The sequence below is a fragment of the Heterocephalus glaber genome, unplaced genomic scaffold (genome assembly GCF_053883595.1).
Source record: "Heterocephalus glaber isolate CG9 unplaced genomic scaffold, H.glaber_assembly_v1.0 deba00001444, whole genome shotgun sequence".
NCBI classification, from domain to species: Eukaryota; Metazoa; Chordata; class Mammalia; order Rodentia; family Bathyergidae; genus Heterocephalus; species Heterocephalus glaber.
In genome coordinates, this window is record NW_028258297.1 from 12390842 (window position 1) to 12417751 (window position 26910).

General features: G+C 37.1%; 1 protein-coding gene across 4 annotated transcripts in view; it reads left to right on the forward strand.

Moving 5' to 3' along the window:
• Itpr2 (inositol 1,4,5-trisphosphate receptor type 2) overlaps positions 1 to 26910 on the forward strand; it is a 462238-nt gene that overhangs the window by 82479 nt on the left and 352849 nt on the right. For 3 of the 4 annotated variants that reach the window (XM_004845734.4, XM_087213440.1, XM_087213441.1), the window contains exons 3-9: positions 5445 to 5560; positions 6487 to 6573; positions 8725 to 8883; positions 14499 to 14597; positions 14910 to 14993; positions 15299 to 15445; positions 22711 to 22806. In XM_004845734.4, coding sequence (XP_004845791.1) covers positions 5445 to 5560; positions 6487 to 6573; positions 8725 to 8883; positions 14499 to 14597; positions 14910 to 14993; positions 15299 to 15445; positions 22711 to 22806 — 788 coding nt within the window. Of the gene's footprint in view, positions 1 to 5444; positions 5561 to 6486; positions 6574 to 8724; positions 8884 to 9826; positions 14039 to 14498; positions 14598 to 14909; positions 14994 to 15298; positions 15446 to 22710; positions 22807 to 26910 lie in introns of those variants that run through there. The other variant, XM_087213442.1, reaches the window with a different exon arrangement.

Sequence of the window (26910 nt, forward strand, 5' to 3'; positions counted from 1 at the left end):
CAAAAGTTAGTGCACCAGGTTGGATCTTGAGTGTCCTCCAGAGCCCCATGTGATGAATGCTTGGTATCCATGCTGTGGTACTGTTGTTTTGGGAGGTGGTGGAGCCTTCAGGAGGGAGGACCTTGTGGGATTGTACCCTGAAAGGGGATATGAGGACTCTCGTTCCTTCTTATCTTTCTCTTTTCTTCTTGTCTTTCTCTTCTTTTTGAGGTGATCCATTTCTTCCACCATGATGATACTACATCACCACAACCCCAAAGGGTCAAGTGACCATGGACTGAAACTTCTGAAACCATGAGCCAAAATAAACCTTTTTCCTAATTACGCTGATTATCAGATGTTTTATCACAGTAACAGAAAGCTGACTAACACAGGCAGTCACTTGTCAGAGCATTCAAGCCTCCTATATACAGTTGAACTTGTTCATATGTATAATTAATTCTAATCTAGAGATTTCATCAGGAAAGACCAGGCAACTCACTTTGAGTTTTTTCTTCTTTATCTCAAAGAAGGGAAAGGTTGGGTTTTATCTGAGGCCTCTTCAAGTTCTAACATTTTGGAATTCTATAAGCCTGTAACTACAGAAGACCATTTGACTTCCTCTTCAGTTGTAAAATAGCTGACTTACAGCCAAAGGAAGTTATATTGCAGTCTTCATGGTTGCCAACTTGTATGTTGTGATTAATTTTAATGTTTGGTAACATATGCAATAAATTTTCTGTGGCCTTTGTAGCATTCTAAAGTACATTTTCTTCCTTAGATTCTCTCTTTTAGGCAAAGTAAAAGAGGTAGATGTTTGGTTTGAAGTTTCCACACTCAAATGAAATGAAACACAGTAGTTTTAAAGACTTCTAAACGTAACGAGTTTTGTAGTTTTATACAAACACTGTATTTTATCATGCATTTCTTTGAGCAAATAAAGAGCAGAGTTACAGTTATATTTTTGGCAAACGAATGTGTACCACTCCTACGATCAACTCTGAATTCTGATTGCTGTTGTGTAGTGGCCTTGTCTGCCTGTCTCTTACCCTGGGGAGAATTTTCTTACCATTTTCCATGTATAACTGTGGAAGTCCTAGCTTGCTCTTTGTCACAGAGTGCATTGTCATCATGGAACTCTGCTGCACCCTCTTATACAGAGAAAAAGAAAAGCCCTAGAGCCTCTCCCTCCCCATCTTCCTCCAAGTAATAAAGTCCCTGGCAGCCATGTTGCCTGTTATCAGTTACTCCTCAAATTACAGGGGAATTTTACAAGTGACCATGAAAAAGCCTTTTGTTGAATGTCCCCCTTGTGACAGGTGCTTGCTGATGGTTTGATATGCTTTGCCTCATTTACATCTGAAATGAAATGAAATGAAATGAATTGAAATGAATGAAATGAAAAAGCAGGCTTTCTTGCCACCATTACTAAAGGAAATCTGCTGGCAAAGATGTAACTTGAGCTTTGTGTACAGTAGCTTTGAATTTAGTACCAAAATTGGTTGCAGGGGGGGGAAGAAGTTTCTCAGATAAAAATGTTCTAGCGATACATTTTGAAATTACTTAGATGGGTATTGAAAGTGAAGATGGAGATGGGTTTCCTGCCAGATTTGCATGGAATCCAGTGGGGAGGTTAGTCCTCTGACTCACAGTGACACATGGTAAGGCTTCCATGGGCCACACTACTTGAGGAGCTTTCGGTTTTCTACCTTTCATCTGTATTTGAAACCAGGCTAAAGGACTACATCTGGGTGGCTTAACTTCCTTTCTGTGACTGTTAAAATATTTCTGATTTTAAGCCATTGTTCTTATAATATTGCTTGAGTGAACATGTCAGATCTTCTTGGATTCCTGACATTTCCTGAACTTCTGTATTTCTGCAAAATTGTTGGCCTCAAGTCTGAAGGTTAAACTCAAATTACTTCTTTCTATTTGTGCTGTTGGTACTTATCCTATGAGACAAACTTTTCTTTCTTTCTTTTTTTTATTCCTTGTGTCTTGAAATGCTGAAAAGTGTGTGACCCAATTAAAAAGTGACGCTGAGGTGATTTCCACCTGGAGAACTCCCTAAAAGCTTTTTCTTAGCATATACACAATTCTAATTTTAGAGAATGAGCAGACCAAGGAGTACTAGAGTGCGGGGTGTGGAAGGTGGAGGGCAATTGGCAGCTCTGAAATAGGTGAGTTCTCCTAGGCAGGCAAAAGGCTGGCTTGTTAGCCTCCACCCACCCTGGGTCTAGTGATGGTATTGCATGTTTCAAAAATATTTAAGGTAATGGAGATTGTATACTCTGCTCATCACCATTCTGTTTCAGAGACTTTGAGAATTTTATAAAACCCCACTGCAGCATCTTATACCTAGGGATCAAGCACTTTGTCCTTAATGGCCCTCCTTTTGTGCGTGCTCAGGTTTAATCCCAGCACTCCACCTTTTGTTGCTCTTTGTTGGGAGCCCTAGAAGGACTTAGTCATCTCTTCATTTTAGTGAGGCTATTACTGAACGAATGAGGCAATATTAATAATAATGCTTAACATTTATAATAGGGCTTCCAAGTTCTTAGGGAACTTTCACACAGATTATCTTTTTGTGCATCTCAGCAGTCCTGTGAGTTAGGTGTGGCAGGTATTATTAACACTTTTATTATGCAGTAAATTTAGAATCAGACAACATGTGTGACCAGCTTGAGACAAGCAGATTTAAAAAATGTGTTCTGAATGAGGCAGAGACAGAAAATTAAACACACACATATCCATCGCCACCAATAAAAGCAGTAGAAGCCCCCTCCCCCTCAAAAGCCTGTGTTGCCTTACATTGCCTCCTCTCAGCTAAAATAGTCCTGCAGTTTTTTTAAATTCATTAAGTTTATCGTTACATTTTAGGTATACAGTTGGTTCCTATTTTCCCCCCATTCCCTGCAGTTTTAATTCACACACAGAAGCAGGTTGGTTATTTACTGTAATATGAATTAAGATGTCACCTGTGCAATATTGCTGAGGGGGGTTTTGCCTTTTAAGGCTTTGTAGGGCACAGTGCGAGGAAGCTTGTTCATCTGGCCAACATGCTTCCTCCCTCCCTCACCTTTCCCCAGCCCCACATCAGCTAGGTTATTAAAGCCTGTTGGTTCAGCTACTTTCTTCTTAATCTACAGCTTCCCTAAAGCTACTGTCCAGCCCCAGCTCTCATCACGTGGTGGGCTTTTATGTTGGTCTTCTTGCCCTGTACTCCTGTCATCTTTCAGATGCTGGGAGGGCTCAAAACTCAAAGAATTTAGTACTTTCTATGGGATGTAGCTCATTCTCCTTAGTCTAGAACATAAGACTGCAGACCCTGACCTGACCTCACCACTCCACTTTCATTTCAAAGCCCAGGTACTAGTTTTCTTGCATAGTTACTGGTTCCTAGCATTCTGCTGTGCCTTTGTATTTCTGCTGGCTCTGTTTGGAACACCTTTCCCCCTGCACTTGAATCTCCTTAGTCCTGTGTTGAATTACTATTGGTTGTTTAAAAATTGGCTGGGTCTGCCCTTTACTTCTCCTTTGGGAAGCCTTTCCTGACCTCCCTGCCTAGTAAACTTGGCCACATTCATCTTTGGGCCCATAGCTCCTTCTTCAGAGTTCCACTGTGAAGCTTCAAGTAGCCTGAGCTTTCTGAGAACAAGGTTTGAATCTTGAAGCTTAGCAGCATAGGGCAGAATTCCCTTCAGGACGATTACAGTAAACATGGGTCATGGGTTGGCCAAATGTTTGGCTTAACTTCACAGTGACCCCAGCCACATGATTAGAAGTGTTTGGCTATGACATAGTTGGTTTACTCAGCTTCCCAAATATACCAGTAATTACAGGTGCTATTGGCGTGCTTTGGAAGCAATAAAATATATTTTCTCTATCAAAAGACCCTTTCTTAATGAGTCTAATTAGGATTCTATAGTAGTGGACAAAAACATAAATTTTCTCTTTTTCTTTTCATACACGAATAAATTTAGAAGTATAGATTGCAGTTCAGTTCTATTTGAACATGAATTTATATTTTTGTTACATGAAAACAATGTGGAGTTTTGTCATTTGCCTGATCCCGAATAGTCAAAATAATCTTGCATTAAATTAGGAGCACTCTTGAGGCATTGTTTGTGAACAACCTTTATACTTGTGCTTCAGAATCATTGTATAATTCTTTGGAGTTGCCAATACACAGTAAATAATTGCCAGGGGCTATGAGATACATTACAAAGGAAATAATTTTTTAGGTGCTTGTTTTTAGTTTTCACATGGGTGTCTGCTTGGTGGTTTCTGTATCATACTGTAATTGTGATGGTGTCTCAGCCTGTCTTCAGCAGTTGATAGCGTCTGTTTTCTGCTACCTATAAAATCTTTACCTGTGTCAGAATTTTCAAGATGGAAATTAAGACTTAGTTTTTAGAGCCTTGTATATGGGTGGAGAGAGAGCCAAGCAATAGAATTTGTGTTTATAATTACAAGGTATAGAAAAAGATAATTTTTTTGTTTTTTCTAAATTCCTTCAATATTTTACAGTCGTATTTCTTAACCACTTATACCATTACAATAGTCAGTAATGTGGCTACATGGATATTTGAGTTGACTGAATTTTCTTTTCCTGATAACATCTTTGAAATATGAAAATTATTTTAAATATTAACGCATTAATCAAAATAAACTAAATCTGTTATATGGATTTATATACTTTTTTGTGAGAAAAAGTAAAAATAATTTTTAAATTTTCTATATCATTATTCCTTTATTATATAGTTTTGAAAATTGATCTTTATTCTAGATTGAAATCTATTCCATAAGTTTGCAGAATCATAGGATAGATTTAAGTTCTTCATTTTTCCTCAGTAAAAAGAAAACATATATTTTGCTTTTTGATTTAGAGATATCACTAACTATAGTTATTTCCTATTTTGATATTTATGAGTGGAATCAGGACTGTAATGTTGGTGCAGTTGTTTGTGTTGCTTTATTTTTGCATTATAGCATGCTCTTTCTCAGATTTCCATGCCATATTCACCCCAGGTATTTGGAAACTTGAGAAATGGATGACTATAGTGATTGGGTTTCTACTTCCTACGTCATTTTAGCTGTCAAAGATACATACCACAAAAAAGTATTAATTGGACAAGCTCAAATAAGGCACACATCTCATTTTTTTACTTTCTAAGGCCAGGTACCTCTGTTATAATTAAGAAATGCTTTATAACATAACAATTTTATTGGTTTGCTTTCTTTACCAAAAACACTGGCTAAAGTACTCTTAAAAATAACCAATGAACAAGGGATTGTTTTAACTGTCTTAATTATTTGAAAAGGATACTATAGAGGGAATTTAAGAGTTGGCCAGAGGATGAGCTATATGACCTTTTAATGTTATTTATAAATTACGTTGTAAGGATAGCTAAGAAACGCTAGTAGCCTTAGTTACAATATCTTTGTTTGTTGGTTTGTCGTAGACTGCCTTTTCAAGGTGTGTCCTATGAATCGATACTCTGCCCAGAAGCAGTATTGGAAAGCGAAGCAAGCCAAACAAGGGAACCACACAGAGGCTGCCTTGCTGAAGAAGCTACAGGTACGAGCCAGGCTGCATGTGTCTTGTTTGAGATGGACTGAGAACAGCAGAAACAAAAGATATACTCATTATTTCCAACTTCTTAGCATTGTAATTTCACCCAGTACACAGAGATTTCAGGTGGATATGACAAAACATTGAAAAGTAGAGGGTTTAAATTAGAGGGTGTGACTGCCTTATTTCCTGGCATGTAAGTAGCACATTCCTGCTGCTATTTTTTAAGGGTGTGCCACACTAATTCAAAGCTTTGCATCGAACTGAGAACCAGTTCAGAATTTCTGTGGGAAAATTAAATCCAGTTGTATTTTACCTGACATTGTACTTAATATTTTTTCAATCTGAAAGGGTATGGAAAAATATTTGAAAGATTACAGCTTCTGGTTTGGTGCAATATAAATCGAATAGGCCTTAATTTTGCAACATTAAATGCCTGTTATTTTCAGAATTGAAAACTGAGCTTTGGTTCTCCTGTAATTCATTTACTATCTGAGTTGGTGTTTCAAGCAACATTCCTTCTTAAAGTAATCTTATTAAATCCAAAAGCCTGGCACTTTCCTGAAATTTTGTTGTTGTTGTTGTTGTTGTTTTTGTTTGTTTTTGCGGTACCAGGGATCAAACTCAGGACCTTGCGCTTGTGAGGCAGGCACGGTGCCCCTGAGCTAAATCCCCAGCCCGTTTCCTGAAATTTTTAATGTAAAAGTGGCTCAAGACATTTTTGGCTGCATTTCAGCATAAATTGAGTAATTTTCACACTGTTATGACCGTTAATTTATTATCCCCTTTCTGCCTCTCTCTCTAAGCTTCAAGAATAAAGCAACTGGTCCATTTTATTTGTCGTTATATTCTTGCTACTAAAAAATTTATTTCTTTGTCAGTTATTATATTCTGTTTATTGTGTTTTCACATTGACTATTTGGTAATCACAGCATGCTGCAGAACTGGAACAAAAGCAAAATGAATCAGAGAATAAGAAGCTGTTGGGAGAAATTGTGAAATACAGTAATGTTATACAAGTAAGTTCCTACTTATTTTCTTTTTAAAATGGTGACTGTTTTATGGGTAATTTTCCAAATTGTCCGTATGGGTTAGAATGTCAGACTTGTGAAAATTTTGAGATGCAGTAGTTTGTTCTTCAGTGGAAATTACAGGTAGTGTGAGTGGTGAGTGCTCTGTGCTACACATTCAGAGTAAGTTGGGGCTGGAGGTCAAGATTAGTTCAGTGGTGGAGCACTTGCCTAGCATGTGTGATGCCTGGCTTCTCTCTCCAGCACTGAAAAATAGGTCTGATGTATACACTTAAAGCAATAATAGATCTAGATGCATGCATAAGTTCTTACATCAAAAGTAAGAGATTGGGGAAGTAATTTGTAAGGACCTAAAGAAAAAGTCTTTTAGATTAATGGGGCTAATGTTCCATGTGGGGAACTTTATCTTTTCATTTTATAGGGAGAGGAAAGTTTTCAAATTGTACTGCGGAAATCATCACTGGGTTGTTGCTAGAAGGTCTCCCATTTCAATTTGTACGCATACAGATTTATCTCAGCCGCATTCCTTTCCTGTGCTTCATTTAGATCTTTTTAGCTTTTTTACTTGGTTATTTGTTAATAAATGTCCCACCTTCTTCCAAAAAGAATGTGAGGCATTTTCCAAAATACATACCACAGAACAAGGTTAAATACAAATAAATAAGGCACCTGGGTCAGAGGGAAAAATAATGACTGAATGAATAAGGTGAGGTTAGGAGAGAGGCATGTCCATAAAAATCACGTTGTAAAGTCTGGAAAACTTTGGCCTGAAGCTTTCTTCTTGTCTTCTTAGCCACTAGGAAAGTACAGTATGTCACGCCATTGGTATAGAAGACCCATGACATATAACTAAATCTGAGGTCTAGAAGCACAACCCTTTCCGGCAGTAATACCAGGGAAGTATTTCTCTCAAGAACAGTCATAAAAGAGGACACTGTTTAATATAGTAAACAATAGCCTTAACAACTTCCCTGCAGTAAATACTACAATGAGGTACTTCATGCAGCTGTTTTTAAAAATAATATCTCCTGATACTTTGCTGTTGGCCAATGGCAAAATGCCAGAATACAGGGCAAGCAGTTCTCTTATGGAACAAGATGAGGAACCCAGGTTTGCAGCTTCCTCAACTTAGGACTTAATGTAATGATAGATAGACTGATATCTTTGGCTTGGGGGAGCTGCATGTGTCTTGGGCAATCCTCCAGAAATAGAGGTTTGATTATTAAGTCCATCAAGTGGCGCTTATGTTCCTTGGTAAGTACTTGAAGTGCCAATGTCAGCTTGCTCAGTTAGGGGCTGAGCCATGGGCTTTAACATGTAGAACCCAGAGGGGTAGGGTCAGCCCACTAGGGTTTCTGTTGTTTTCTGATAAAATGAGAACCCAAGGTATGATAGTGGACTTTTCAAAAAAGCTGACTATTTTAATAATTAAAGAGCCGCCTTTTACTTTGAGATACCTTCCTTCTCACAGTTAGGTACTAAATGATCATTCTTTTTTGAAATGATTTTAGCAATAGATGGGAAGTTTACTGTAGTTTGTTTTGATTTTTTTCTACTCAGTAGGATTATGTTTTGGAAAGACTTTGTCCACGGAATCCAAAAATCTGAGGAATAGTGCTTCTGCACTCCTCTGAGAAGGAGGTCGGGTCAGCATCCTTTTGGGGAAAGCACTGAGCCAACTTACTCCAGAGGAAAACAGGACTGTCTCTGGGGTGGAAGGTTAATGATGCTAAGTAGGTGGGTCCATTATTTCAGTTTCTTGGGGTTTTTTAAAGTGTTTTCTGTTTTTGTGGCTGTGTAGGCATTGAGAAAGGGTGTGGGGGAATCTCAGGCCTGCTTTGCAAAGCCTGGTTTTATTCCATTATTTATCAGTAGATGAAAAAGAAATCACTCTGAGTGTCCTCTGGTTTATTTCCTCATGTGCCCATTTCATTATGAAGGAGAATTGGGTGGAAATGAAGAACACAAAGAAAAAGCAGCTTGGAAAGATGATGTTTGTGGAGTCTGAAAACATCTCATTTGTTTAATTTTCACACCAAACTCTGTTACCTGGACATATGACATATGTATAAACATAGAAATGCAATTAACAGAGGAGATCAAGGAATAAAGGTAGTAATGCATGTCTTTTCTCTGCAGCTACTACATATAAAAAGCAACAAATATCTGACTGTCAACAAGAGATTACCTGCGTTACTGGAGAAGAATGCCATGCGAGTGTCTTTGGATGCTGCAGGAAATGAAGGATCCTGGTTTTATATTCATCCCTTCTGGAAGCTGAGAAGTGAGGGTGACAATGTATGTAAATATCAAATTAAGGGGGAAATAGTGAGTTTGTAAAAACAATCTTACTCTGGAAGGGAGTCCAGAAAGTACAAAGAATGATAGTTTTTAATCAATATATTGTTTTTATGTTAACATCTTTATGAGGCTAAATGCATAATACAAATTTATAGTACAGATTGTGTTCAGAAATCTTCTAAAGACAAAATGCAGATTAATTTAAAATCATCTTCTAGCTAGAATTTGGGTGAAAGAACTTGAACAACCTTAATATTGGCTAAGACTTTTTAAGAAGAGTTAGAAGTTTTCTCCTTGTCTTGAATGGAGGGTGGATGTTTGTAAGCAAAGAACTGTGTTTAGCCAGTGATGTCTGCCCACCATGAAATAATAGAATGACACCACAAATCATGGCAATATTCCATTTGCTGGCTTCAGGGTCTACTTCTTACAGTCTGTATGTTTTAATAAATGTTAACATATATGAAGCTGTAGGTTTCGCATCTAGTTATTGATGATAGTTATATTTAAAAGAAGTTGTGAATATTGTCATATAAAATTATGTGAAATGATTTTTGTAGCATCAATAGTTTGATATTTTAGAGTGTGTTAAGTAAAATACTACATGACAGTCTCTAGCACTGGGGAGGTGCCTAATAAATGCCAGTTGACCCTGAACACGAATAACTTCCATAAACAGAACACTACAAATTTTAGGCCAGGTGGAAATTTAAAAAATTAACATCATATATTAAAGTCAAAAGCTTAAATTCTTTTGACAGTTTTCTCAGTCAACCCTTTGATTGCATTTTAAATGTTTTGGGTGTTTCTTATCTTAGAGATGTCTTCTTTTTGTAGTGAGTCTGTTTTTCCAGTGAATTTCAAAGTACACATTCAATTCCACAGGATGCAACCTTCATGATTTACTTTGGTTAATAAATTATCTGGTGATATCTTCCTTAGGTAAGGTTTGGGAGAAGCATGGCATGCAGGAATGTAATGCATTTTAAGTCTTGTGTTGGAGTTCTTGAAACAATAAGTCCTATTTGTTTTTCTTTTGGTATCAAGTGGTCTGTGCTGTGAGCATGATATTTATTTTAATTTAGTAGGTAGTTAATTGCAATCAACTCTCAATTATTCAGCTACTGATTATGTAGTAGATGAATGACTCATGCCTTTGATATCGTTCTTTTTTTTTTTTTTTTTTTTTTTTTTGGTACCAGGGATTGAACTCAGGATCTTGTGGTTGCGAGGCAGGTGCTGCACCACTGAGCTAAATCCCTGGCCCCTTTGATATCTTTCTTAAAATACTTATTCTCCACCTCTTGTTGAGCAGTGTCCCAATCTACAGGTGATCCATAAAAATCAAACATGAAAGCGAACCAAACCTAATCTCAAGTTTAGAAGGAATGGATGAATGACTGGATTAATTCGGGCCTTTGGATTAATTGGGAATTTTATCAGTTCATTCTGTTCATTCATTTTCACCTGTCTACCTTCCAAATCACTTTACCAGGCCAATAGAGAGTTGAATGTAATGAACTATTTCAAATAATTCCTTGTAGTAGAAAATGAAACAAAGCAAAACCCACTATTCTAATGCTCCATCTTGGTGAAAATGGACAATGGAATTATTAAGTGTGGCATAGGAATTGTCTTCCTCTAGGGGCGCTCCCTATAGCATGGCTCAAACAACCTCCACATCGCTTTTCTGCTGAAATAGCACACTGTTGTTGCTTGTCACTGTGTAGCCTTTGTGTGTCATTAAGGTTACTGTGCAAACCTAAGCACCCACAGCCCTATATTGGCCACAAAAGTGGTTGTGTTGTAATCCTCATTTTCTTTCCTAGGAATAGGTAGTATTTTTTGTAAAATATAAATCTACTGTATCTTGTTGAAGGCAGTTGCAAATACTGTCACTTTACAGGAAGTAGTTCAATCACTACTGACTCTTTCTTTACAAGCATATTAAACACAGAGGAAATTGCAATGGTTGGAGGACTTTATAATTTACCAGGAGCAATTAGTTATGATTTAGGTGGTACATATTCAATAAGATGTTTTGTGTTCTACATCAAATGCAAGAATAAGGCAGATGGTAGTTTGGAATAGTCAAGAAAGGTACTCATATTCTCAAAACTCAGTGGCTTCCCCCACTTGAATGCACCTTTATAATATACATGAGAGGATGTGTTATATCTTCTAATATGTCCTCTACTTAAGATGGTTTTGGGGGACAAATAGATTCATGGATCCCTCAACTTTCAGCTGCATAGAAAGCCTTTACTTGCTGTTGAACTTTTAGAAGTTAATTGGGAACAACTATGAGCAGAGAGCATCAATATTTAATTTTCATTTATCTTCTCATGATTGAGCAGTAAATTTTTATTTTCAATTTTGAGCTAAGAAGACATGGGTTCTGTACCTCGCCGGTAGATTTTGAAAGTCTGAAGAGGCCAGATAGTCTTTAAATCTCAGCTCTTAAGGAAAGAGACTTTCTGTGTAGCAAGTAGATTCTGCTATTTAAAAAAAAAAATATATATATATATATATATATACCTTGAATTTCTAGCAGAGGTGGAACCAGAACCCTAGAGTTTTGATTCCTATTGAGATGCTCTTTTCACAATACCAGGTGCAACTTCAGAAGGAGGTTAGCTGCAAATGGCATTACATTGCTCTTTATTTTCAGTAAAATCCCAGCTTGAATCTTACATGGCTGTTATATAGAATCAAAAGAAATGCTTTTGGAATTGCAGTTTTTTTTTTTAAGACATTTGTGCACTGTCAGTGAATGTGATGGCTAATCTGAAGATGTGACATAAGATAACTTCACCCTCAGGTCCTGTACTAAATATACAATGTCTCAGAAAGCACCTGGCCCTGCCAGTGGGTCAGGGCCTAAGCTCCATTTTTTTTCTGAGAGTGTTAGCAACTTCCATATAATTAGGTGTGAATTTGCTGCAAAAAGGACTATTTTTCATACACATTTTTTCTTTCTTCCTAGCTCCCCCTACTATTCTTTCTATTTGCCATAATTGGCCTATTATTTGTTTTGTCTGCAAGTTTTATTCATCTTGGTTAGTCAAGGTAGAGGTTGTCAAGAACAAGACTGAGGAACTGAAAATTAGTGAATGAATGTTACATTCTCTTTATGACTAGTGTCCTCATAAACCTTTGGAAGCTGTTTCATAGACATGAGGAAACATTTTGATTGTACAGTTGCTCTCTGAAGAATGTAAAAAGGTTTATGGGTGGAGCTTTGAAGGAAATATAACATGAACAAACAGTAAGATAGAGCAGTGGAGATAGGTCAAACAAAAGTGCTGAACAGAAGCACATAGATAAAATAGATCATGATGTTTAATAGCTTATTGACTAATATTTATATGGTGCAGATGAGAATGAAAGAGTAAATCAAATCCAGTTGTTCTTTAAGAAAGAAATTGGATGATTAGATGTAACACTGGCAAGATACGGTATTGCACTCCCAGTAATTTATACTATTGACGACTACTCAGGCCTCTGCATGGCTCTGCAACCTGGGGATGTCTTTGTGTCATAGGAAATAACTTCAATAACATGTTTTTTCCCCCCTAAGGGAGGAAGGTATTTGAAATATTTAGACCATGTTGACCTTAATTTGTTTTTTTGTTTGTGGTTTAATTTTAAAAGATGCACCAATTTATGGTTCAAAGACAGAAAACAATACAAAGATTGTGAAAAGTCTCTCTCTTACCCATTTTTTCCATCTGCCATTCCCACTGCCTTCTTCCATAGTTAAACACTGCAGATGTTTCCTTAGGCGTATACTCCTGTTACTCTCCTCTCACCTTTACACAAGAGATAACGTACAGTATGTCTTGGTGGGTTCCTTTATCTTTTACCTTTCCTTATCCTTTTATCTTCCCTTCTCTGTATATAAAGAGCTTCTATGAGGAGTCTCTGTGAGTCACAGCTTCTGACTTAGGATGGATTTGGAAGTTTGAGTGATGAATGGAGACTAGTCCTGTAGAGAGTAGAAGCTATTTCTATAAACGGAATGGCTTGGATTACTAAACTTGAGGCTTCGCTATCATATTTGAATCTCCAGATATAGATTGTGACAACAGTAACACATGTGACTGTAGATTCCTCTGTATAATCCATATAAGGTTATCTGATATTGACTTTATAAAATTATGCCCCTTAAAATTTTGGCTTGGGTTCAGATGTGTGGAGAAGTTCTGAGTCCCAATTTATTCTTCAGCTGTGTAGCATCTTAATCTTTTAATACTGAATTGGTATGAAATATGCAATGTGAAGGTTTTGTTTTCATTTCTGAGTTGGTGGAGCCAGTCTATAATTGAGAGCATAGGCTGTCAGAGAGGGGAAAGGGATTGGAGGGGAGTGAGAAGGGGTAGTGGGATGAAAATGATAAAGATATGTTGAATGCATGAGCCAGTTTCCCAAAACTAACTTTGGCATTCTGTATTACTAACATGCTCCAATTTAAAAAAATTAGCAATGTAAATTGAGTGAAATTAGTAAATTCATATTAGATCTACTTATAAATGTTGTCTTTATGAACCCTTGGAAGCTATAGCATAGACTTCAAGAAGCATTTTGGCTATATAACTAGTCTTTTACAAATATAAAAGACTTCGTAGGTGCTATTTTGAAGCTAATATAGCATATGAATTAACCCAAAGCCTACAGACAATTATAGTAGAATATAGATTATAAACTAAACTAAAACTAAGCTGTTCCTTATTATCATTAAGAAAGGATAACATTAATTCCCACAATTTACAAGTAAAAATATTTTAAGATAAAGTAGACATTGCTATGATAGCATAAATAAAAATCAACATGGATTTACTTCTTGAGCACTTTTCCTAGAACCAATTTTAGTGTGTATTTAAAAAGGAACATCAGGTTTAAGGAGCCATGTTAATTTTGGATGTTTAAGATAACAGGAACCAGATGCCAAAGGTGCAAACAGAAAACATATGTTTGCAAGATCATACCTTCTTTTTTTTTTTTTTTTTGGTATCAGGGATTGAACTCAGGACCTTGTGCTTGCGAGGCAGGCGCCAGAACCACTGAGCTAAATCCCAGGCCCAAGACATACCTTCTTATATTTCTTGAATCCAGATGACATTAGAATGTTTACTAAATTTCTGAGATTATGGTAAGATCAAATTTGTCTCTTCTCTCTCATTGTAGATATACACAAATATATAACATTGCCCTTGAAATGATTCTGATATGTAGGTAGACGGGTTTCATTGTGGTGGATGTATTTACTCTCTGTATCTGCCATGCTTGTGGCCTAAGATCTTGTGGGGAGGAAAAATGGCCTAATTATCAACTCTAAGAAAGCTCCAGCTGAAATGGGAGACTAATGAAAGAAAGATCTGCACTAGCTTTATGAATCCAGAGTGATAGGCAATATGGAATGTGATTACATGATCATTTATTAAAAGCTGTTCTGCCTCAAAGAGAAAAAGAATTGAACTAAAATTTGTGCAGAGGATAAAGGGACCAGGGTCAGGTTGATAATGAGGACTCTTGTGGAGTTATTTTTAACTTTCAGTGTAACACCACAGATCTGTACAGTGTCTAGATTGCGATTTATTTCTGATTCCCAGATCGTTGTAGGAGATAAAGTTGTTCTGATGCCTGTGAATGCAGGACAGCCGCTACATGCCAGCAATATAGAACTTCTGGACAACCCTGGGTGCAAAGAGGTAAGTGCTAGAGGAAAGGACATGGATTTGGTGATTTTGAGAGAGAGAGAGAGAGAGAGAGAGAGAGAGAGAGAGGCCAGTTGCTTTGTTTTCATGAGTATAATCCTGGTGATGCTAACTAATATCCCTAAGTTACTTGTAGATAGATATTGATTAGCTATTTTTAGTCCTTTGAATGTATTTTTACTGAGGTACACATACTTCATTACCCAAGATTTTCCTTTTTTATAAACTACCAGCTGAAGTAATAATTTCTTGTGTAAGAACCTGTTCTCTTATAACTTTATAACATTAACATTTCTTCACTAATAGGTGAATGCTGTTAATTGCAACACTAGTTGGAAAATCACTTTATTCATGAAATTTAGTTCCTATCGAGAGGATGTATTAAAAGGAGTAAGTATGTGCTATGCTGAACATTTGCTAGAAAAGCTAAAGGTATTCTTCCTAAAATTCTAGATGTAAAACCTATGTATTCATTAGTATTCATAATTTACAATGTGACCACATACCTTAATTCTGACTATGAATCTTTTACTGGATTTCTCCTCCAAATATTTTAATATGTGTAAATAATCATTCAAAGCCAAATAGCTGGCAGAAGGGCCCAGAAGATCGAAACCCAAAAGATTCTCCTGCTTCTTGTGTCTATTTGTTCACATGGATACTGGAAATACAGTTTTTCTGACATGTTTTTCCAGGGTGACGTTGTTAGATTGTTTCATGCAGAACAAGAAAAATTTCTGACTTGTGATGAATATGAGAAAAAACAGCACATTTTCCTTCGAACAACTTTGCGTCAATCAGCAACTTCTGCTACTAGTTCTAAAGCACTCTGGGAAATAGAGGTGTGTAGTTTTTTTTGGCTTTTAATAAGATCTACTATGTTGTTTGTTTTATTGTTATAGTGACTGCTTGTGATACACCCATAACACCAGAATAATTTTTGTGAACTGTCTTGTACCTTTCATTGCATGTGATCAGTTGGCAAGAATGCTACTTCCTACACCTGTCTGGAGTGTCTTTTATTCATTCTCTCTCTTCTCTCTTTTCACACACACACACACACACACACACACACATTTAATAAGGACATATATCATTTTACTTTTCAAAAATCCTTTTTGAAATATCATTGAAGCTGATCAGACTAAAGCCTCTGGTGGTCCAGGAATTAAGAAGGAACAGGATGGCCCACTATAAATGAAGACAAATATCAGAACTACGTAGTCACTAAGAGAACAATGTTCATGTGCCTATCTTCTGGGAATACCATTTCTATTGGAATCAAGAGACTCATAGTTAAAAATCTATTCATGCTTTAGAAAGTATTCATTAAATGTGCCAGCACGATAGAGTAGTGAAGAAAGTACAAAAGATACAGAGTTTTTTTTAAAGGACCTTTGTATGCAGTGGAGGAGGTAATATATGCATAATCACCAATGAGCAAGCCAACAGCTGATAAGTCACATCTTGATTTAATGGACGTATCAACCCAACACAGTGGTCCTTATCCATTTCAAACCATTGCCAACCCCGTTTTAAAGCATATGTTTTGTAATACTTCCCAAAGTATCCTAGAATGAAATGTATAGGTTGTCATGAGTAAAAATGAATACAATGCTCAAATTCTAATAAATAAAAGAAATGAAATGAAAATGTTATAAAGTAATATATGTTTCACCATGTAAGTGACCTGTCTGGAAGATGTAACATTTCTGTGTATCTGTGATAAAACCATTTATACCCTGGATTAGCGAGAAGTGGTAGAAGGTCAGAAGGCATGCCACACCAACACAGGAAAAGGAAAGAGCAAAGGAAATTGTGAGACCTTGAGAAATAACTAGTGAGTAAAGTAATAACACAACAGACATATTGGCCCATGAAAAAGAAGGAAATAACTATAACTAAAGGAGCCTGTAACAGGACTAATACAGACACCTGAAACAGAAAATGAGGAAGTATTACATTTATGTAAATGAGCTGAGCCTTGTTTAATAAACGTAACTAACACCAAAAGAATGTTGGGAGTTGTAACATGATTTAGAGTAGAGATGAAATCACATGATTAAACAAATCTTCTATCTTGAAATCTCACTACATGTTGAGGCATATTTTCAGCCTGACATTTGGGAGAACTTTTGTGCTCACATCCATCAGTAGGAAACAAAATTGGGAAGGTCTGGGATTAAGAAGCACTTCCATCCAAGCCAGGACATGAGGCTGAGACCTTTCCCAGAAGGATGCCTCACTCATCAGGATAAGGCTAAAGAATTACAGGCAAGTCTCCAAATAAATACATATGTAAAACGAGTGCTGTCACTCTGTAAATTTCTTTTCATTGTATTCAGAAAATTAAATCAAGATTGCAATAATGTGAGATATTATTTAAAATTGGATTCATAAAATATAGTGAGTTTCCTGCCTTCTTAATATTTGCTTCTGAGTCTGTTGAAAGGCTTATTGAACTTCTGTCATATATTTAGTTTTATAACTTTTGCTGTAAGTGTAACACTGCAAGGAAACTGTTTTCACCAAATGTTAGGTGGAAATTCTGTAACACACTGAGCAGTCAGAATGGAGAGAAAGTTGTTTAATAGTTTTGAGCTAACGTCTTTACCTCACCATAGAGAATTTCTTAAAAGATTAGACCTTTCATGTAACTCTATATGAAAACCTTTTAGCATGATTATTCACCAAAGTACTACCAGTGTACATTAGTGGTAGGCTTATTGCTACTGCAGATTTGAAAGATGTAAGCTGCAGGACATTTCCCCATCCTATGCTTCATCAGGAAGCCTCGGCATCTTGTTTAATCAGCCTGAGGATCAGGCATTTCATGCAAAGAGGTATTTAACATAGGAAATTAGGCTTGGCATTATTGGAAGGGCTGGAGGAAGAAAACGGGGTGGGGAGCCCATGAACTTATTAAAAATCCAGCATAACATCCGTAAGCTCTCACAGCCCCTCTCTGAGCCCACAGGCCCCTCCTTTATGTGCTGGGCATCCTCACGTCCTCACTGGCATGTAGGAGCCTGCACTTTCACAGCCATCACTATTCTGAACACCAAGGAGGAATCTCTATGTTACCTCCTACTTTTTTTAATAGTTGCAGGAAATGCCCTGAACGTCATTGGGTAAGACCCCAGGCCCTTGATACAGAGAAGCATGTAACGATGTTCTTTTGGGTTGCACATAATATCTCCATGCTGAATGTTTCTGTGAATGTTAGGATAAACATTCTCTTGATTATTCCTCACTGTATACCCATAGCTTCTCTCCAAAATCATCGTGAGAAATGAAACATTCTCCCTTACATATTTTCAAAAAGTCTCCTAAGGAACCTGCAAGGAAGCTCCCCCGATGCCATCCCAAGCTCCTAGGGCAGAGAAGCTGAGCCAGTCCCAGCACCTGGAAGGAAGCTCCCCCACCGCTATCCCAAGCTCCTAGGGCAGAGAAGGTGAGCTGTGTGGGCACCAGAAGCACCCCCCCTCCCCCCGCCGCCGTGGAAGTGAGAAGACACATAAACAAGCCTCAAAAACAGACTTCTGGATCATCTACAGCAACCCCAAAGGGAAATGAGACGGAACAATCTGATACTCAACCACCTGGGCTCTCTGAACTGGCAACAAAAGAGGATCTGGGAAAAATGATATCAGAAATAATTACTCAGATAACAGCAAAGATTTTGCTCATGGTGCAAGACATGATTAATAAATCTAGAGAGGAAACAGATTAAAAAAATAGAGGATCTGAGGAACATGATGGAATCACAACATAGGAAACAAATGGAATCCATAAAACAGATGCAAACAGATTTCCAGGAGATTAAAAACTCCATCGAAAGTCTGCACAGCAGAATGAACCAATGTGAGGATAGAATTTCAGATATAGAAGAAAAGATTGCAATTAGTGACCAGGAAAAGAAAAATTGCTTTAAAATTGTAAAGGAACACGAGAAATCAATCCAGCAGCTGCTAGACAATGCAAAGAAAAATAACATAAGACTGATTGGAGTCAATGAAGAAAGAGGAGAGAGTGCAGTTGACATAAAAAAACTGTTCACAGAAGTGATGGCAGAAAACTTCCCAAGGAGGGGAAAAGAACTTGGCATACAGGTAAGTGAGGCATATAGGACTCCAAATAGCCTTGATCAAAAAAATCTACACATAGGCATTATAATAGTTAGGATTCCAGAAATCCAACAGAAGAACAAAATTCTATAAGAAGTCAGAGAAAAGAAACAAATCACATACAAAGGAAAGCCCATCAGAATCACAGCAGACTTCTCAATGCAAACCTTCAAGGCAAGAAGAGCTTGGAGTGATGTATTTCAAGCCCTAAAGGAAAACAGCCTCCAACCCAGATTGATGTACCCTGCAAAACTATCTTTCAAAATTGATGGAGACATAAGATACTTTGATGATAAAGAGCACCTCAGGAACTTCATAAATATCAAACCAGCACTCCAAAAAATTTTAGACAATACCCTGGGAAAAAACAATGAGGATCACAACCCCAGGAAACCCAGCAGAATAAATCCATTGGACATGACAAATTAAACACAAAGGAGGAGAATCCAACAAAAAGAAAAAGTCATGACAAGGCTTTTAAAACTTTTAACTTCATCTCCCTAATGAGTGTATAATTCAGTCTTATTATTGTACTGATTAGTATTTTTCTGATTCTAGAGTTGCACACCTTTCCATATGCTGTACTGACTATTTATCATCTTCTTATGTCTACTTTTTAATTGGGTTGTCTATTAATGAGCTCTAAGAATTCTTTATATATTCTGCTCATAGGTTATATGCATTGTAAATATGGTCTGTTTAAGGACTACCATTTTAATGATGTCATTTAAAGTTCTAAATTTTGATGGAATCTCATTTATCAATTTTTTTCTTTTATACATCATGTCTTTTGTATCCTAGGTAGTTCTTGCCTACCCTGAATTCATAAATATTTTCCCTTATAATTTCTTCTTAAAGTTTTATACTTTTAGGCTTTCATATTTAGGTTCATAGATCCCTTCGAGTTATTTTCATGTATGGAAATAAAGGGTTGAGGTTAATTTTTTATATATGGATACCAGGTGTTCTAGTGCCATTTGCTGAAAACACTATCTCTTCCTCGGCTCTTGAATTGAGTTTATATTCTATAAAATGCTAATGTTAAATAATCTTTCAAACCTCAGTGGACCATATATGTGTGGCTCTATTTCCAGGTTCTCTGTTTTATTCCAGTGATCTATATGTCTTTCCTTACACCAACACTGCCTTGATTACTGTAGCTTTAGAAGAAGTCTTAAAATTAGGTACTAAATGTCTTCCAACACTGTTTTTTTTTTTTTTTTTTTTTTTTAACTTTTCTAGGTCCCTTGTACTCCTACATAACTTTTAAATTTCAATATCCAATTCTTCATTTATAGCAAGTATACATAGACCTGAATTTTTATATATACCTTGTGTTTTCTAATCTTGCTAAATTCAAGTACAAGTTCTAGGGGCTCCTAGAGATTTCTTAGTATTTTCTCTGTAGATGAACATTTCATCTACATAAAAGATTTTGTTTCTACCTTGCCAATGCTATCCTAATTGTGTCATTTTATTGCCAGACTATTTTTGTGGGGACTAGGTTTCAAAGTTTAATGGACAGATAAAGAGTAAGCATATCTGCCCTTGTTCCCCACCTTAAGGAGAAAGCATTTTATCTTCTCCATTCATATAAGGCGTTCTTGTTGGAAGTATGGGAGTACATGTCTTTAATCTGTTGAAAAGATTCTGTTCTACTTCTAGTCTCCTGATAGCTTTTACCATGCACAGCTGTAGAATTTGGTCCAATACTTTTTCTCCAACTAGTGACAGGATCATATGGCTTTTTCCTTTCCTCTGTTAAAATGATAACTTTTGGGGGTGGATCTTCCAATGCTGAACCGACACTGCCATCCCTATAACAAAACCACTTTCTACATACTGCCAGATCTGACTTCTAATAGTTTGTTTTGTTAAACAAATTTCTGTCTATATTCATACTTTTTTCTTCTATTATCTTTATCCAGTTTTAGGATTAGCACAATGTTGAGTTCCTAAAATGAGGGGAGAAGTGTTCCTTTTTTTTTCTGCTTTAATTGTTTGATATAATTTATCAGTTAAAATGTGTATGAACCTGCTGTTGTCATATAGGTAGATTTTCAAGCTAGGAATATACTTTCTTTAATAGGTGCTATTCAAATTTTAGATTTCCTCCAGAGTTAGTTTCATTAGTTTGTCTTCCAAGGTACTTCTTAGAAGTTGTCAAATTTATTTCAAAACAGATTTTTGTAATATGCTTTCTATATCCTTTTAAATTCTGTAAAATCTGTGGTAATGTCTCCTAGATATTGATATTATAATTTAACAAATGTATAACTGATATTGTGTAACAGGAAGAAAAGGTCTAAAGGTGCAGGGGAAGTGGGAAGGGTAGGAGAAAAGAAAAAAGGGAAAAGAAAACATATGAGAAAAGGAAAAAATGGAAACAAAGTCTTTGCAAATAGGGAAGGGTGAAGGGGGTGAAGGGAGGGCAAGGGAAGGGGAAAAAATAAGAACCAAGATACTCATGTAATGGTACAAGATCCCAATGATGAATGTAACTGTATTTTATACCGAAAATGTACCAATAAACTTAATGGAAAAAAAAAAAAGTCTCCTAAGGATCTGTACTGCCATTGCTAGACACTCCTGTGTATAGGTAGAGTTCTTACTCTGGGATCCATGGGAACTTCAAGTTTTTTGTCTTTTTTTTTGTACCCCTAGCAGTTACAGTAGTTCTGTCTTTCCCCAAAGAGTAAGAATTCCAACTTGATGAGATTACAGTGGATAGGCTGATTAGCCAAGAATTTGTGGAAGAAGTTTGATTTGAGAACTGACCCTGAAAGGATGGGTAGAGTTTTGGTCACAGGGGCTCTAAGACTTTGTACACTTTGAAATTTGTTAATAAGTATTATTTTATTTGAATTATGGAAATAGAGGAAGATATAGAAGCTGGAGTCTACCAGAGACATTAGAAAGCTACATATGTTGGCACACAGAATTTGAGACTGTAGAATGACCTAAAGAGTGGTCAGTACTAACATAAAGAAGGTCCTCTGTTGAGGGAGAATTCTGAGAAATTATCCTTGCTATTTACTGTGCCTTAAATTTAATCAGAACAGTAGGTGAATTAACCCCATTTTGTACACGAGTCAAAAAGGCTTGAGGATATTAAATTACTGTGACTATATGATTGTCAAATACCACTCATACTCTGAGCTCTTCCATTGCACCATATCTACTTCTATACCCAGATTCTTCACACCTTCTTCCTATTGCTTTCATCCCCAGTGACCCCAGAGGCTCAGAACCCAGGGCCAGTTTGTAGGGCAAGTACCAAAGGACATGGTGTTTGTGAAAAGCAAACATGGAACGGGGCAAGGACTAAAATAATCCAGACCTGCTGGCCTGAACTGTTGGGCTTCCCTCTGCCTGCATTGCTCTCTTCTGGTCTCTGCATGGCTGTCTCTCTTCCTGCAGGTGTAGACTCCATGCCATGTCTGAGTGGCCCATGAGGATTGCTGTATCTATAGTAGCCTTTCGTAATTAGTCCATCATGCATTCAGTTTGTCTCCTTCCTGGCATTTGTCAAGTCTTATTTATTTACTTGCTACTTCTCTCTTCTCTATTAGAATGAAAACTCTATACCCACTGCCATGTCCTTATTGTCTTGCAGAGTACCTGGCCCATAGTATGCTGTTATGCTTTTCTGTTGAATGAATATTTGAATAATAAATTTGGGGGGGCCCATAGTATTTCCACTTTTGGCTTTGGAAACATGCCTTTTGAATTAAGGCCATATTTGCAGATGTAAGGCATGAGCAGCATGATGCATGCATAGTAGGATAGTAACTGTAATCACATGTCTCTTGCACACTTATGGAGAATTTTGTTTTTCTGACACATTGTACTCTTTAAACATATATTAGGTTTGACAGGTCAGCAGTAATAGGAAGGTGCTTCATGTAAACTGTTGGCATTTGCTTGCCGGGACATGAATACCATTTTGTCATTATTGTCATTCCTCTCTTTGTCTGTAGGTGGTTCATCATGACCCGTGCCGTGGGGGTGCAGGACAATGGAACAGCTTGTTCAGATTTAAACACCTTGCAACTGGAAATTATTTAGCAGCAGAGGTAAGAGTAGTGATAGGGTGCTGTTAAGTGTGACTCTGAATCAGCCAATTAGGCAATCGGTTTCTCTAAAATGCATTGTATTTGCAGGTATGGTGGTTATATAAATTTAATTATTGCCTATTATGGTCTGGGTTGGGATTTTAAATTTTAAAAGGGAAATATTGGTCAAATTCAAAATAAAATGAAAACAGTGACAACAACCAGACTGCAATGGATTGACTAAAGTCAGCTGGAGTGAGTGATATGTACATGTCTGAGATACGGTCTGAAATGTTCTATTTTCTTTCAGTTTCAGAATGTCTGCTGTGTTAGAGATATGGCCAGTTTGTTGTTGATATCATGTAGCCCAGATAGTGTAAGATTTATATTCAGTGGCTACTCTTTTATTAGTAGGTGACTTTTATTGTTTGAACCACTGGAGAGGAAAGAGTTTACTTCTGTCATACCAAACTGTTCTAAGCTTGTCAGTAAAAATGGTAAGAACGTATTAAGAACTTTTTTTCCCTCCACTAAAGACATATTGACAATCCAATGAAAGGCTGGGTAGAAATAACACCAACAAATAGTTTAAAGTTTGGTTCTTTAATTTAAAAACTATTATTTTTTAGACATGAAAATATCCATTTCTTCTGCTCTCTTCCACTGGATTTTTTTTTTTTCAATTTGGAGTTTCTTTTGGGATTTGAAATGAGAATCTGTCCTTAGGAGTGCCAGTATTACTCACCTAACTTTGGTTTTGGATGAGAGGAAGGGTAAAGCAGGAAGCAGGCTTAGAGGAATGATGAGGGGAAGGTGAGTCACAGGTGGGTCTTCCAGGTGCTGTGAACATGTGACCCCTGCCTGCACTGGCAGCCCAACCATGTCAGCCTTCTCATCCTTCACATCTGCGATGATCTTTGGTGCACTCACCATCTGACTGTTTGTCTGTCTCTGCTATTTTTCCCCGAAGCAGTCTGGTATATTTGGAGGACCTTTTCTTTGACCTTTAATTCTTTAGATAATATCGGGTTTTTTTAATGGTAAGATGGGAGAGAATCAAGCATTAAATACATGCTGAAAAACCAAAAACTAGGAATCAATTTTTTATCAGTTTTAATTAGAATAATGTATGATGATGCATTTTATTTTAGTGACTGTTGAGTGTGCACTTTTGGAAGCCGGGAATTTTCTTTCCATTATTGTATCTCCAGCACCTAGAACAGCACCCGACACATAGAAAACATTTGATAAATAATTTTATGAGTGAATGAAAAAATATAAAGAAGCTGTTCAGGCTTCTGTAAGATTAGAGAATGGGAGGAAGGAGATTTCAGGATTTGTACGTGAGAGGCATTTAGAGCCACATTTGGGCCAATTAATCTCTCTAAGCTCTACTTTTCACCTCTGGAAAAGGGTAATCAAGTAGTTAGGTAATTCTCTTTAATTCATTAAGAGATTTAAATAAGGTAAAGTGCTTAGCATAATGTGTGGCTCAAGGTGGACACCCAGGAAGTAAAGCCTGCACGATTAATTTTATTACAGGATAAACAGAGACTATCCTTGCTTTAAAAAATATCTGACACATTATTGCTGCTCACCTGCATGAAAAATGGTGTGGCAATTTATAGGCTTTTTATGTCATAAGTATTTTACTCTGATTCTTTTGAAAAGTAACCCTTTGAAGCAAAAATATGCGTTAAGACAGAGAATTTTATCTAAAATAAGAGTTGGAAAAACCTAGCTAGATGTTCTATTAAAAATAAAAATTAGGCTGAGGATTTAGTTCAGTTGTTCTGTGCAAGGTCCTGAGTTCAATCCCTGGTACCAAAAAATAAAAAATAAAAAAAATAGAAATTATAGCCGGGTGTGGTGGTGCAGCCCTCTAATCCCAGCACTCGGGAGGCTGAGGCAGGAGGATTGCTTTGAGTTCAAGGCCAGCCTGAGCTACATAAGGACAGACCCTGTCTCAAAAAAAAATTGTAATTAAAATCCTCTTGTATCTCATGTTATGAGTCTTTTCCCTAAATCACTTTTCTGTTAATAGCATTTTTAGCTACTGAAATTCTTTAGAAAACTCACATGATGCACACATTCCTTTTTAAGTTCTGTAATGAAAACTGGTATCATTCGATAGTCACATGATTTGACTATCAAGAATTAAATACTTCGTCAACTTTCATGAAGATCCATGACCTTAATAAACAAACGAACTTATTAAAAATTTAAAAATAGGAAACTACTGGGCCGGGGATTTAGCCCAGTGGTTTCACCGCCTGCTGTGCAAGCGCAAGGACCCGCGTTCGATCCTCTGTACCAAAACCAAAACAAAACAAAAAAATAGGAAACTATTCTTTGTTGAAAAGAATTGGAAAAACTATTTTTATTCTGTCTCTAGGGAACACAGCTTTAAATGCCAGTTGCTATTTTGTCCTCTAAGGAGTCTGGTATATTGTGAAAGGGCTTAGTCTGGTATATTAATTCTTTAGATAACATCTTTCTTACAGCAAGAGGGAAGAAGGAGAGTTAAGCATTAAATGCATATCTGAAAATTTTAACTTGTATAATAGAATGGCTAAGTCTGTGTGGTATTCCAACATCAAAATAGAAATCATGGCTTCTGATACTGACAGTCAGTAAGTTGGGACTTTATGTTTCCTGTGCTATTTAAGTTCAGATGCGGTTCTGGCACATCCATCTTCCGGGGTGTTTGTCTTCCTGGTGTGAACGTCTGGAGGTGTGGCCAAATCACAGTGATTGTACTCACTGTCACTTGATAAAAAATTAATTTCCAGTCAGGAAACAGGTGGTAATCAACCTCTGACAGCCACTGAAAAACCAGGATTATCCTTTTGTCAGTTCGCTTTTTACAGATGCCCACATCTTTAATCTGAAACCGTATGATGTTACTGAAGTAACATGAGTTCCCAACATTTTGAGTTGGAGTCTCCTAGCATTATTTATTTAATTACTCCTTGCTCTTTTCCTGAGGTGGGGGAAAGCTCCATAGCTTTTGTTTATCTCATATTTTTAGTTTTCCCTTTAATATCTAGATATTACTTAAAATACTAGGTATGGGAATGTTGAAAACACAAGAGGAGAGAATGATTCTTTTTAGAACTCATAAACACTGCAAACATCATCGTTAAGACTCAATGGAACCTTGAATATGTGTATTTTTAGTGCCTGACAAATACACAGTGGAGTAAAGGATGCTGCAGGAACAGCAAGCAAGTTAAGGACTCCTTTGCCTTTGGAGAACTGACCTTGTAGTTCAGAAGGTAGCATGTAATAAACAGCCATAGACCACTGGTGAGAGCAGGGTGGGCCAGTTAATTATGCATGCAAGGGAAGTTAGGTCAATGTGAGATGAGTCCAGGAAAGTTCTTGGATGGGATGAGCTTTTCCCATGGTTCTCAAAGAAAGTAATAGACACAGATTGGCAGAAAAAAAAAGAGAGCAAGCCCTGTGGAAGTTGCCAAGGACACACAAACAGGGATGCAGAAAGTCTAGCTAATGTGTGGACTATGTAAAAATGGAGACCTAGCTCAAGGAAGGGGTTGGGAAAGGGATTGTTTAGTGACAGTTCTCTTTGATGTGAGATTTTTGCCTGAAAAATTTGAACTTGCTATAATTAGCAATATGAATGAAGTTTGAGGCAGTTTATCATAGCTTCCTAGAGAATGAGCCTGGAGAACTATTTGAAGCCATTGGTAAAGACCAGTGACATCATTAATAAAAATCTATTCCTTATGCTCAGAAGCTCCCTGCACAGTGTGGTAAGTGTGTGACAGCAGTGTGAGCAGTGGCATGCTTGCGAGGAAGCTCTGAAGTGCAGCACACCTTTGTTGGAAGGTGCCAGGGAGGTGCACGGGATGGCCAGGGGGCCTTAAGAGGAGCTATGTGTTGGAAGAGTGAGGCAGATGGGGAAAAGAGGGGAAGGGTCTGCAGGTGGTGAGGACAGCTTGTGCGTGACAAGGAGGTGTGTGATGCCGTACAGACTGGCTTCCCAGGGCTGATATATGGATGTGTATGAGCTTGGAAATGGTGCTGGATGGTGGGAGGCGAGTGACAGGACCAGAAAGGTGGTTCAAGGCTTATCTATTAAATTAAGGAGCACTGGTTGAA